The 14,046-nt window shown below is 35.5% G+C and overlaps 1 protein-coding gene across 1 annotated transcript in view; it reads right to left on the reverse strand.

Moving 5' to 3' along the window:
- LOC114038069 (ankyrin repeat domain-containing protein 26-like) overlaps positions 1–14,046 on the reverse strand; it is a 121,319-nt gene that overhangs the window by 27,556 nt on the left and 79,717 nt on the right. Inside the window, 2 exon segments of the mRNA XM_027855175.1 lie at positions 9,971–10,032; positions 11,375–11,420. Of these exon segments, the coding sequence (XP_027710976.1) occupies positions 9,971–10,032; positions 11,375–11,420 (108 nt within the window).

The following is a 14,046-nucleotide window of genomic DNA, read 5'->3' on the forward strand; positions in this document are numbered from 1 at the left end:
ATAGATAGATAGATAGATAGATAGATAGATAGATAGATAGATAGATAGATAGGTAGATAGATAGAGGGCACAGGGTGAGTTGAAGATGAAGGGGTCATATCTGGAGAATAAAATTAAGGGTTGAGAGAGGATTATACTAGGAGAAGGAGAAAGGGAGAGGTAGAACCGGGTAAATTATCTCATAAAAAAACAGAAAAGAAAAGGCTCTTACAGTGGAAGGGAAACAGGGGAAGGTGAGAGGGAATGAGTGAGTTTTATTCTCATAGGATTTGACTTAAGGAGGGAATAACATACACACTCAATTGGGTATGGAAATCTGTCTTACCCTACTGGAAAATAGGGGGGGAAGGGGACAAGAGAGAAGGGGGATGATAGAGAGGAGGGCAGATTGGGAAAGGGGATAATAAGAAGCAAATACTTCTGAGGAGGGACTGGGTCAAAAGAAAGAATAGAATAAATGGGGGGGGCGGGATAGGATTAAGGGAAATAGAGTTAGTTTTTCACAGCATGTCTACTATGGAAGTGTTTTGCATAACTGCACATGTATAGCCTATATTGAGTTGCTTGCCTTTTCAATGAGGGTGGGTGGGGAGGGAGAAAGGGAGAAAATTTGGAACCCAAAGTTTTAAAAACACATGTTTAAAAAAAATGTTTTCACATGCAAGTGGGAAATAAGAAATATAGGACTGGGGTACAGAAATCTATCTTGCCCTACAGGAAAATAGAAGGGGAGGGGGATAAGAGAAGGGGGGGAGAGATAGAAGGGAAGGCAGAGTAGGGGAAGGGGTATTCAGAATGCTTGCCATCCTGGGGTGGGGGGAGGGGTGAGATGGGGTGAAAATTTGAAACTCAAAATCTTGTGGAAGTAAATGTTGAAAACTAAAAATAAATAAATTTATTAATTAAAAAAGACACTTGTTAAAATTGTGAAAACTTGCTAATTAAGAAAGCAGAAACATTGATGAACATGCCCTTTCACTAAAATATATCTTTTTATTTGTTTGTTTTGCTTTTCACAAATGCCATTACACATGAAAATAAAGTCCAAATGTATTGTTCTCTCATAAAAACAGCAGTTAAATAAATGTTGATTCAAAAATTAAAAAAAAAGCTGTCACAGAATGAAATTTTAAAATGTTGTAATGTTGAGTGTTCTACAAAGGGGCTATATGTAGATAATTGCATAAGGAAAGTTGAGACCCTGCAGATAGATGATGGTGACCAGAACAATCAAACTGAGTTGGAATTTTTTATTTTAAATTTCTTTTCTATTTTCTGTTTTCTTGACTTTCATAATGGAGTTGGCACAAACAAGTTACATGAAGCATGACTTTATAATCAGTATAGATAAGTATATCTTGCCTGCTGAATTACTGAGTCATTTAATTGAAAAGAATATTTAATAGTTTGGGGCTTGAACAACTAGAAATACAAATATATTTTACAAGTGTACTAAATAATTATCAAAACCAAAAAAGATGCAGCTAGGTGAAAGTTTTTCTCTTTTGTTCTATGGTACCCAGAGTTGAAAGCTAATAGCTTTTTCTTCTTGACATAAGAGGATAGCACACTTGAGCTATTGCTGTAATTTTAGTAGGATGCGTTATCTAGAACTCTGGTTCTTTGTGTGTGCATAACTTATTTCAGGTTGAAATTACACATTTGGAAGCATTTATCAAGCAGCCAACTTTTTCATGTGTATATTTTAGTTCTCACCTGATCAGGGTCATAATGTAGAAATAAATTTGATCAAAAGCCCTTTGGTATTAGAATTCTATAACTTCATAAGACATTAAATCTCTGTTGTTACATATGTTGTCTTTCTGTAATTCATTACATGTTCACAGGCAAGTAGTATATCTATTTGTACTAGGCATTCATCTTACATTCAGAATATTTCAGCAGCAACAGCATCAGAACTTTGAAGCTAGATACTAATTATATTAAGAATTTTATTCACATGAAAAAAATTCACATTGATGAATATGAATCAATACAGAAATAATATGATGAAGTACTTTGATGGACCCATGATCTTATCATTGTGGATACTTGTGCCAGTGGCTCAGATTTTAATGCTTCCATGCCTTCTTCTACTACATGGTTTTTGTCCTTGTCATTCTATAAATTCTTCATAGAGAATCCAGGAAACACACTGAAGCTATCTCCTGGTTCTTTTAATATTTGAGGACCAATGCAGCCAAAATGCTCTCTGGCTTTTATTTTCAATACAAGATTAGCCCACCTGTTTTTCTGCTTATATATGTCTTTGATAATGTCTCTCATACCACTTATTACATCAGTCATTATTGCCTGAACCTCCTTATACTCACCATGCATATTTTCCTGGATTTTGAGATTATCTATAATTTTGATCCTTCTGAGATCAGGTTTTGGGGTTTTTGATTTTTTAAAAAACCACTGTGGCCACACAGCATTCCTGAGAGAATATTGGTGTTCATAAAATGAACATTTGTGGGAGTGGGGTCATTGGAAGTGCCATATAGTTTCTCAAATGAGGTCCAGTTGGAACTCCTTTTCCCAATAATTATGAGCCCATGCACTGCAATTCTTCAGTGCCTATTCAGGCAGTGTGAGTGTATATGTCTATACCTATAAACACATCTACAAAGATGTAGATTGACCAACTAGATGGGGCTGCCCATTAAACTCTGTGGAATCTAGGATTTTTACTAAAATATTTACTTTTCATCCACTTTTTCAGTGTGGATTCTTAGACCAATCCCTTTTGACTAAGTTTGGATTTCATCAAGGAGCCTTTTTCATGTTCCAGGGCTTTTTACAATTAGCACAATGTTATCCAAAAACAGGAATGTTTGGAAATCTTTACCTTCAGATGCAATCTCTGTTCTCTTTGGAGTCTGTGTAGGACATCCTACATAGCATTGGCAAACACCTTAGGTAAGCATATGCCTTACTATTTACATCTAGCTTAATGCTAATACTTACTCATGGAACAAAGTTATCCCTTTGGGTGGCATGTGTCATTGAGTCTTGTATGACTTTAACATTAGCATGGGAGAAACTTGTTTGACATCACTAACATTTAAAACAAAACAAAACAAAACAAAAACAAAAATATGACTGGTTACTATCATTGGAATATTTCAGAAATAGTTATCTATGTTCATTTAGATCATCAACTAACCATTTAATACAAATGAAAAGAAAGGATCAAGATGAAAAGGAGATAGAGGATAACAGCTATAGCCTGTTGTGACTAAGCAAGTTATCAACTCCTACAAATGAGAAATGGACATATCAATCATCCAGTTAACAAGCATGTGTTAAGCATTGTTATATGCTAGGCACTATGCTAGGCAGTGGACATATGTAGTTTCTCAAAAGTTTAATTAATACAAAAGAGTTGCCCCAAAAAGAAGGCCAAAAGAGCCCAGAAATGGTATCAGTTGGAAAACATGATTTCTGCCAAAAATAGAGCTATTATGGCTAAGCTTAGAATACTCAAGCTTAGAATACAATTTGCCAAAAATTAAGGAGGAAAAGGATAGAAGATGAAGACCACTATTGCTTCACAAAACAATGAAAAGCAGTTGAAGAGAAAATAAATGTGTAGGCTGTTTGACATGAAGCCTAAGCCAGATCATCCTGAGAGCATTTGTCTATGGAATTATTCTCTCTCCATATTTCTTAAGAGTTTGCTTTCTGTTTCCTTCTTCTTCATAAGGCTGATTTTCTTTTTTTTTTAGCTTGCACCTTCAAATTTATTTTTTTATTAATTTATTTTGACTTATTAATAATCACTTCCATATGCTTTTGAGTTTAAAATTTTTCTCCACCTTCCTCCCCACCACACTCCCCAAGATGGCACACAATCTGATATAGGCTACACATTTACATTCATATTAAACATATTTTCACATTAGCGATGTTGTAAGTAGAAATTAAAACCAATAAGAGGAACCATCAGAAAGAGGAAACAAAACTCAACAGAAGAGAAAAAAATTGCAATTTGGCTTCCATAGTTCTTTCTCTGGGTGTGGATAGCATTTTCCATCACAGGGCCTCTGGAGATGTCTTAGATCATTGTATTGCCAGGAAGGGTTAAGTTTATCAATATTAGTCATCACACAACATGGCTGTTATTGTGTACAACGTTCTCTTGGTTCTGCTCACTTCACTCAGCATCAGACCATACAAGTCTTTCCAGGTTTTTCAGAAGTCAGCCTGTTCATCATTTCTTATAGCACAATAGTATTCCATCACATTCATATACCACAACTTGCTCAGCCATTCCCCAATTGATGGGCATCCTCTCAATTTCCAATTCTTTGCCACCACAAAAAGAGCTACTATGAATATTTTTGTACATGTAGGTCCTTTTCCCATTTGTGTGATCTCTCTGGGATATAGCATTAGAAGTGCTATTACCAGGTCAAAGGATATGCACATTTTTATAGCCCTTTGGGCATAGTTCCAAATTGCTCTCCAAAATGGTTGGATCATTTCACAACTCTACCAACAATGAATTAGTGTTCCAATTTTCCCACATCTTCTCCAACATTTATCATTTTCCTCTTTTGTCATGTTGGCCATTCTGATAGGTGTGATGTGGTACCTCAGAGTTGTTTTGATTTGCATTTGTCTAATCAACAGTGATTTAGAGCATTTTTTTCATATGACTATAGATGGCTCTAATTTCTTTATCTGAGAACTGTTTGTTCATATCCTTTGACCATTTATCAATTGGGGACTGGCTTGTATTCTTTTTTTGTTTTGTTTTGTTTTGTTTTGTTTTTAAAGGCAGTTGGGGTTAAGTGACTTGACCAGGGTCACACAGCTAATATGTGTCAAGTGTTTGGTCTGAGGCCAGATTTGAACTCAGGTCTTCCTGACTTCAGGATCGGTGCTCTATCCACTGTGCCACCTAGTTGCCCCAATGGCTTGTATTCTTATAAATTTGACTTAACTCTCTACATATTTTAGAAATGAGGCCCTTATCAGAGAGACTGGTTGTAAAAATTCTTTCCCAGTTTTCTACTTTCTTTCTAATCTTAGTTGCATTGGCTTTGTTTGTGCAAAACCTTTTCAATTTAATGTAATCAAAATTATCTATTTTGCTTTTTGTAATGTTCTCTATCTCCTGTTTGGTCATGAATTCTTCTCTTCTCCATAGATCTGACAGGTAAACTATTCCTTGCTCTCTAAGTTTGCTTATAGTATCAGCCTTTATATCTAAATCATGTACCCATTTTGACTTTATTTTGGTATATGGTGTGAGATTTCGGTCTATGCCTAGTTTCTGCCATACTCTTTTCCAGTTTTCTCAGCAGTTTTTTTCAAAGAGTGGGTTCTTATCCCAGAAGCTGGGGTCTTTGGGTTTATCAAATAATATATTACTATAGTCATTGACTACTGTGTCTTGAATACTTAACCTATTCCACTGATCCACCACTCTATTTCCTAGCCAGTACCAAGCAGTTTTGAAGATTGCTACTCTATAATACAATTTAAGATCTGGAATGGCTAGGCCACCTTCCCCTGCATTTCTTTTCATTAGTTCTCTTGATATTCTGGACCTTTTGTTCTTCCAAATGAATCTTGTTATTATTTTTTCTAACTCTAGAAAATAATTTTTGGTAGTTTGATTGGTATGGCACTGAATAAGTAAATTAGCTTAGGTAGAATTGCCATTTTTATTATATTAGCTCGGCCTACCCATGAGCAATTGATGCTTTTCCATTTATTTAGATCTGATTTTATTTGCTTGAAAAGTGTTTTGTAATTGTGTTCATAGAGTTCCTGGATTTCTTTTGGGAGGTAGACTCCTAAATATTTTATAATGTTTACAGTAAATTTAAATGCCGATGATTTATGTGGGTTTATTTTATAGCCTGCAACTTTGCTAAAGTTGTTTATTATTTCAAGTAGTTTTTTACTTGATTCTCTGGGATTCTCTAAGTATAACATCATGTCATCTTCAAAGAGTGATAGCTTTGTTTCTTCTTTGCCTATTCTAATGCCTTCAATGTCTTTTTCTTCTCTTATTGCTAAAGTTAACATTTCCAGTACAATGTTGAATAACAGTGGTGATAATGGACATCCTTGTTTCACCCCAGATCTTATTGGAAATGCTTCTAGCTTGTCCCCATTACATATTATGCTTGCTGAAGGTTATAGATAGGTGCTATTTATTATTTTAAGGAAGACTCCATTTATACCTATGCTCTCTAGTGTTTTCAAAAGCTTTTTCTGCATCTATTGAGATGATCATGTGGTTTCTGTTAGTTTTGGTATTGATATGATGGATTATGCTGATAGTTTTCCTTATATTGAACCAGCCCTGCATTCCTGGTATAAATCCTACCTGGTCATAGTGTATCATTCATGTGATAAGTTGCTGTAATCTATTTGCTAATATTTTGTTTAAAATTTTTGCATCTATATTCATTACGGAAATTGATCTATAATTTTCTTTCTCTGTTTTGACTCTTCCTGGTTTAGGTATCAGCACCATATTTGTATCATAAAAAGAATTTGGTAAGATTTCTTCTTTACCTATTTTTACCAAATACTCTATATAGTATTGGAATTAATTGTTCTTTAAATGTTGGATAGAATTCACATGTAAATCCAGGTTCTAGGACTTTAGGGCAGTTTTCCTCTATGATTTCCTGAAGGATATTGTCCAGGCTCTTTTTTTCATCATGATTTTCAGGTAGGCCTATAATTTTTCATTTGTCTCTCCCGGATCAATTTTCCAGGTCAGCTGTTTTACCCATGAGGTATTTTACGTTTTCATTTATTTTTTCATTTTTTTGTTTCTGTTTGACTGATTCTTGCTCTCTCATAGTCATTAGTTTCCATTTGTTCAATTCTAATTTTTAACATATTGTTTTCTTCTGTTAGATTTTGTACTTTCTTCTCCAATTGGTCAATTATATTTTTAAGGGATTTATTTTCTTCAGTGTACTTTTTTTCTAGTTGGCCAATTGTATTTTTAAGGGATTTGTTTTCTTTAGTGTACTTTTTTTCCATTTGGCCAATTGTGTGTTTTAGGGACTTGTTTTCTTCAGTGTACTTTTTTCCAATTGGCCAATTGTACTTTTAAAGGACTCCTCTACCTCTCTCTTTTGACTTTTAAAATCCTTCTTGAGTTCTTCTAAGAAGGCTTTTTGGGCTTCAGACCAGTTCATATTCCCTTTTGATGTTACAGGTGTGGGTTTGATGACAGTATTGTCCTCTTCAGAATTTGTCTTGATCTTCACTCTTCTCATAACATGAATCTAACATATGTTTCTTTTTACTCATGGTGTTTCTTTGTTCCCTGGCCTTTAAAGAGATTAGGCTCTTCTGCTGGGGAGCAGAGGGCACTGACCCAAGCTTCTTGTGTTTGGAGCCTAGGTCTTGGTCACTGGCTTTGGGAGCTGGGGCCTCTTATGTTGGCAATTGGAGGTTGTAGGGTTCTGGCAGCTTATCTGGTGTTGGGCTCGAATCAGCAAGGCTGGGACTTTCAGGCAAATCTAGGTTGCTTGCTTTTCCTTTCCTTTAGCTTTGTTTAGCTCCTTTTAGATAAGTACTGCCAGGTGTTTATCTGACTGGGGCCCCTTGCAGTGCTGCCTCCCTTATTTCTGTTGAGGCACTGGGAGATTTCTGTGCTGTAGAATGCCAAGGCACCTGGTGGTTTTCTGAGCTGGTTTCCACCAGTTACCCCACCCTCACTGAGGCACTCGGAGGTACAGCTGTTGGTGTTTGCCTGCTCGACCACCTGGGCTTCAGGATCTCCTCCTGGTTGGCAGTTGGAGGCTGTAGGGTTCTGACAGCTTACCTGGTGTTTGGCTGGAATCAACAAGGCTGAAACTTTTGGGCAACTCTAGGTTGCTTTCTTCAGCTCCTTTCAGATGAATGCTGCCGGGTGCTTATCCACCTGGGGCCCTTTGTAGTGCTGCTTCCCTTATTTTTGCTGAGGCACTGGGAGACCCATTTGCTGTAGAATACCAAGGCACCAGAATCTCTTCCTGGTGTGCTAAAGTGGGTCTTTCCACTAGCTGGCTGGGTGACTCCTGTTTCATACTGCTCCCCTTCCCCCAGGGTAAGAGGGGTCTTTCCCTTTAATCCCTCTAGCTACCTGGGCTACTGCACTGCTGGACCCCATCTTTCTTCTGGTTCAGTTGTTCCAGAGTTTTTTCTGGGGTGATATATTCTGGGTTTTCAGAGATTGATAAGGGAGGGTGAGAGCGATTACCTTTTTACTCCACCATCTTGGCTTCCAGAAGTGGAAGTCTCACCATAAGGCTGATTTTCCAAGATAAATATGATTAACCATTGTGTTTCTGTTGTATGTGTTGCATTACTCAAATGCATCATAGAATAGACAATGGGAAAATATCTGGGGATAGAAGTGGGGGACAGAAAGGAGGAGAAGGTAAAGAGGAAGATTTCATAACTGTTATATATTAACCAGGGCAATTTCTTCTAGTATTGTTTTGAGCTGAATAAAAGAAAATTGATTCATTTTTTGTTCATTTCCAGAGCAAGGAGAAAAAACAAATGGTGAGCTAAGCTCCTTCTAGACAATCAATCAGTTATGTTGTTGTTTTTAGGGGGGACAAAAAGGGGAAAGATTGTAACTGAGACTGCAATAGAAAGCATCACCATACTCATTTTTGTCTTCCTATTATTCTCTCATGGCACTCTGAAATAATAGCAAATCCTCCCAAATTGATACTAGTAACAGGAGGAGCACCTACCTGTATCCATGGAAAATACAAATTGTTTTCAGATCCTTTTCCTTGAAAGGCAATGAGACCTATAGAGATCTGTGAAAAGGACAATTAACAAGCTCTGAGGGAGAACCCTCACATGGATGAAAGAGAAGACATTTCAAGTAGTATTCCAGGTCAAGCTTGAGTTCTGCAGATAACCAAATTCTAGGGCTAGGACAGTCAAAAATGCTTTTAGAACAATGGTCCAAAGGTGGAGGTAAACATAGACTAAGTAGGTAAGTGAAACACACAACAAGGGAGGAATAGGTAGTGTCAAACTGAGGCTTCATCTTAAAGAATTTCTCTGAGACATTCTCATGGCAGTGGGATGCTCTACCCAGCCCCAATCTTCAGTATACTGTGGAGCATGAGATGTTGCTATTTTATTTACATTTACGGGATACATGTTATATAACTCCAGCATCAGAGTCACCTCCTCTCTTTCTGGCAGGCTTTTCTATCACCATTTTCTGTGACTGCACTATCAACTTTCCTCTTTGCCTTCCTTTAGATGTTTTTGTTTTGTTCTGTTTTGTTTTTGGTATTCCATCTTGGATTACCTTGTGTGCTGCCTTGTGTGAAGCCTTCTCTAATAAGCTAAAATGTAGGTAGAGCTGTTCCCTCTCTCCCTCTTGAGCTTCTTTCTTAGTGGAGGGATCAGCCTGTATTTATAGCGCATGTAATTGATGTGTGCCAATAGCAAACACAAAATTGAAGAAAAAAGCATCTGAAAGTAAGCTCCTCATCTTAAAATAAATAAAAATCCCAATTGGTTTAGCAGTTAGATACCAATAATTCGTAAATCTATCTTACTTAATATCATTAAATAGAAAACACAGTACAACTTTCATAGATAACTAAAGGATTACAGTCAATTTACTGGTTTCAAGACAGCTAACAATCTGGGGGTCAGTGTTACAAATATAAAGAAATAATTTTAGTTTATATTATTAAATTATATTATAAATAATAAATTATAACTTAATTTATAAATATAGTTTTTAATAACTAATTACACAAATATATTTACATATATATACACACAGTATATATTAAAACTTATGAAGCATATTTTCTAATACATTATATTTTTTTCACATTTATATATTTAATGGAAAACCACTAAATACTATGTAAACATAGTTCATTTCATAAATGAATATTATTTCTTCCTTTAAATCATATAATTTTTCTGGATCATGATTCATCTTTGGCATTCTTGCAGATTCATTTGGAGATCCTATTGGAGAAGTCCTTCAAGATCTAGATTCAAGTTCAGATGTAGCTGGGGGAAAAAAGAAGAAGCAGAAAACAATTTACCTTATATATTTATATTCACACACACATACGCATATATATATATATGTATGTGTGTAATTTTTTTTTCTCTTGGGACTCATGATTCATCATGCTAAGGAATTCTGTATGTGAGAAGCATAAAAGCGGTCACTGGTCCAACTTAGTCTTAAGAGTTTCCTAAGCACTTTGAAGGCAAGTGACTTACCCATGGTATCATGGGCAGTATGTATCATAGGGAGGACTTGAACTCAAGTTTTTCTGGAAGTAACCTATCACAGAGGGTTCTTTTGAAGATCAAATCAGATAATGTATGCAAAATGCTTTGCAAAATTTAAAGTACTATATAGTCACTATTCAGTATAGACTATATAAATAGTCACTATTACTACACCTAGTATGCATGTTGATTTTGGAGCAACTCATCATATAATATTTTCTTTTTCATCATCTGCAGTAGACATCGGTATATAATCTGCTACTATAATTATGTTCATAGTGTTCTCTGTGCTTATGCTTATGTTGAGCTCTATTTCCTATTTAATTATGTATAATATTGCCATTGGGCTCACAATGAAACCAACCATGCCAATTATTTTATTTGCCTATTTGGGGAAAATGTGAACCATATTTCCATTTAACTGCAACTTCTTTCTGTTTTCTGGTTAAATTGACAGCAATGGTGTCAATATGAATATTATTTTGTTCTTTCAGTACCGTTGGTCACTGGACAAAGACTGTAAATTAATATTCTAATAGTTAAACTGATATTTGTAGATGGTTTTTAAATTGTGAGATTCTTAGTATCCTTTGTCCCCTTTCCCATCACTCTTCTGAAATCACTGTGGAATCACAGAATTAAACAGAACAATAGCATCACAAACTTGGATAGGACTTCAATGGCTCTCTAGTCCAAACGATCTTCTTGAACAGCAATCTTATTGATTGCATCCCTCCAGAAGTGGTTGACTAGCATCATATCTGAAGATCAGAATGGAGGACAATTATACTTCTGTTTCATGGGATGCTGTGGCCAAAGACCTCATTACCTACTGACCAGCCTTCTGGGTCTAATCCTCTCTGTAAGTGGACAGACATGTTCTGGAAACAGATACAGTCTATCTCTGGGCTTATGCTATCGTTCTGGCTTATTAGAAAGAATCTGCTAGCTCTTGCACTTCACTGGCATAGAAGAATCCAAGGTTACTTCAAAGTGATGAAGAAGAGGGAGGTGGCACTGAAACAACAGCTTTGTGGGAGTTTTTCAGCATAATTAAAAATCAGGAATAGCTTCAAATTCTTACATTTACTTATGAACAATTTGGACATACCTTCATCAAGTTCCCTAGCTATGCCTTCTACCAAGTCCTGCTGCATCTGAAATAACATTAAAATACTGTTCAGAGCAATGAAGTAAATGAGGAAGAAGGAACTTGAGATAATACACAGAACTCAATAATTTTTTTAAATTTACAGACATCGAAAGAAATTACTAATAAACTTAGACACTGGTTTAGTTTGACTTTAGTCATCCAATAGAAAATCTATGGGTCTAAAAAATAATAATATTATGAACAAAATCAAGAGCTTATCACAATTAATTATTTATAAAAAGATGCGAACTTTGTTAGCATAGTAGTCATGTCGCAGATTTTCAAAATAGTTTTCTTCTACTCTAAGCAAATCTTACCCTTTTTATTTTCATTTTTATCAACATAACCTTTTTCTTTAAAAATAAAAACAATTTTATATGCTATACTTTAAAAGAATTAATTTCAATTAATTAAGTGACAGCCTAAACACAAAATGAACATCAACTGACACTGAGCAAAACAGAAAATGCCTGATAATTATTAAATACAATAGGAATACAATAAAAAAATTCCAAAGATGGATATTAAATGAAAACAGCTCCTTCACTTTCTGTTCTAATTGAAATATTTCTTAATCCAGACATAAACAGATTTCATTTGATTTTCTAAATTCATGCTTTGTGGTTTTGTAGGTTGTAGCAACAAAGCTAAGAGAAATCCTGCTTTCTACACTAACTTGTAAAGAAAGAAAAAAGAAGGCAAGAGACTGGTGCCAACTTCATAGAAGTGGGAAGAGAAGATGAAATGGGAGAGCACTCTTGATAAAGATTAAAGTTGTACAGTTTCCTTTTCAGAAGACAGATGAAATAGGATAGTATGGATATGAGGCAAATGTTGCAACGTAAATATTTAAAACATGTGGGGAAAGCATCACCAAAACATGGTATCCTTATATGTAATGTTCTCATTTACATTTACACTTTCATTTACACTCAGGAAAAAATATTTCTCTCCAAATAGTAAATGCACAAAAGTTTGGATCTCTTCCCCAGGTTCTGAGTTAGACCTTTCTTAAACCTTTCTTCGATAGCATAATTACTAGAAGAGGCCTTAGGTGATGATATACTTGACACTGGGCAAAACCTTTAGCTAAAATATTTTAAGTGTCATGCTAATAAAGATACACTATGAAAAGAAAATAAAGTTGATATATATATATATATATATTAAGGGAAGACAAATACTTAATTTAAAAAATGCATTTACAAAAAGCTCTTTTCATATGTTTAACATATCTGTAAAATATATCTCTGTGCTTCTATCTATATGAAATATATAGACATACATATACATGTACTTTATGTAGAGGATGTGATCAGGACTAGCCTAGTTAATATGACATGATTAAAAGACAAGGATTTTGTTCTGGATTTCAAGATATCTCTAATGTGTATAGAGTTAACTTGCCCAATGAAAATATGTTTAGCATTTTGGTCCCATCTTCTTGGTAGGATATGGTATTTGTTTTAGGTGCACAACGATACCATACTGAAGAATCCCAATATCTTTGCTCCCTTTTTTAAAGTTAATTTATTTTTAGTTTTCAACATTCACTTCCACAAGACTTTGAATTCCAAATTTTCTCCCCATCTTGTCCCTCCCCCCACCCCAAGATGGCATGCATTCTGAATACCCCTTCCCCTAATCTGCCCTCCCTTCTATCTCTCCCCCCTTCTCTTATTCCCTTCCCCTTCAATTTCCCTGTAGGGCAGGACAGATTTCTGTACCCCATTTCCTGCATATCTTATTTCCCAGTTGCATGTGAAAATGATATTTTTAATATTTGTTTTTAAAACTTCAGGTTCCAAATTTTCTCCCTTCCTCCCTTCCCACCCACCGTAATTGAGAAGGCAAGAAACTCAATACGGGTTATACATCTGTAGTCATGCAAAACACTTCCATAATAGTCATGTTGTGAAAAACTAACTCTTTTTCCCTTAATCCTATCTTGCCCTCCATTTATTCTATTCTCTCTTTTGACCTTGTCTCTTCTAAGAAGTGTTTGTTTCTGATTACCTCCTCCCTCAATCTGCCCTCCAATCTATCATCCCCCTGCTCTCTTGTCCCCTTATCACCCTATTTTCCTGTAGGGTAAGAGATATTTCCATACCCAATTGGGTGTGGATGTTATTTCCCTCCTTAAGCCAAATCCAATGAGAATAAGATTCACTCATTCCCTCTCACCTTCCCCCATTTCTCCTCCATTGTAAAAGTCTGTTTTATGTGAGATAATTTACCCCATTCTAGAATCTTCTCCCTTTCTCCTACTCCCAGTATAATCCTCATCCCTTAATTTTATTCTACAGGTATTACCTCTTCATCTTCAACTCACCCTGTGCCCTCTATTTATCTATCTGTCTATATACATACATATAATTTTTCGCTCCAGCTAGTCCAATACTGACAAAGGTCTCATGAGTTACAAATATAATCTTTCCATGCAAGAATGTAAACAATTCAAGCTTAATAAGTCTCTTAGGATTTCTCTTTCCTGTTTATCTCTTCATGTTTTGCTTGAGTGTTGCGTTTGAAAGTCAAATTTCTATTCAGCTCTTGTCTTTTCATCAAGAATCCTTAAAAGTCCTCTATTTCACTGAATGTCCATTTTATCCCCTGAATGATTATACTCA

This window comes from Vombatus ursinus, unplaced genomic scaffold, assembly GCF_900497805.2.
Source record: "Vombatus ursinus unplaced genomic scaffold, bare-nosed wombat genome assembly UNPS02010788.1, whole genome shotgun sequence".
NCBI classification, from domain to species: domain Eukaryota; kingdom Metazoa; phylum Chordata; class Mammalia; order Diprotodontia; family Vombatidae; genus Vombatus; species Vombatus ursinus.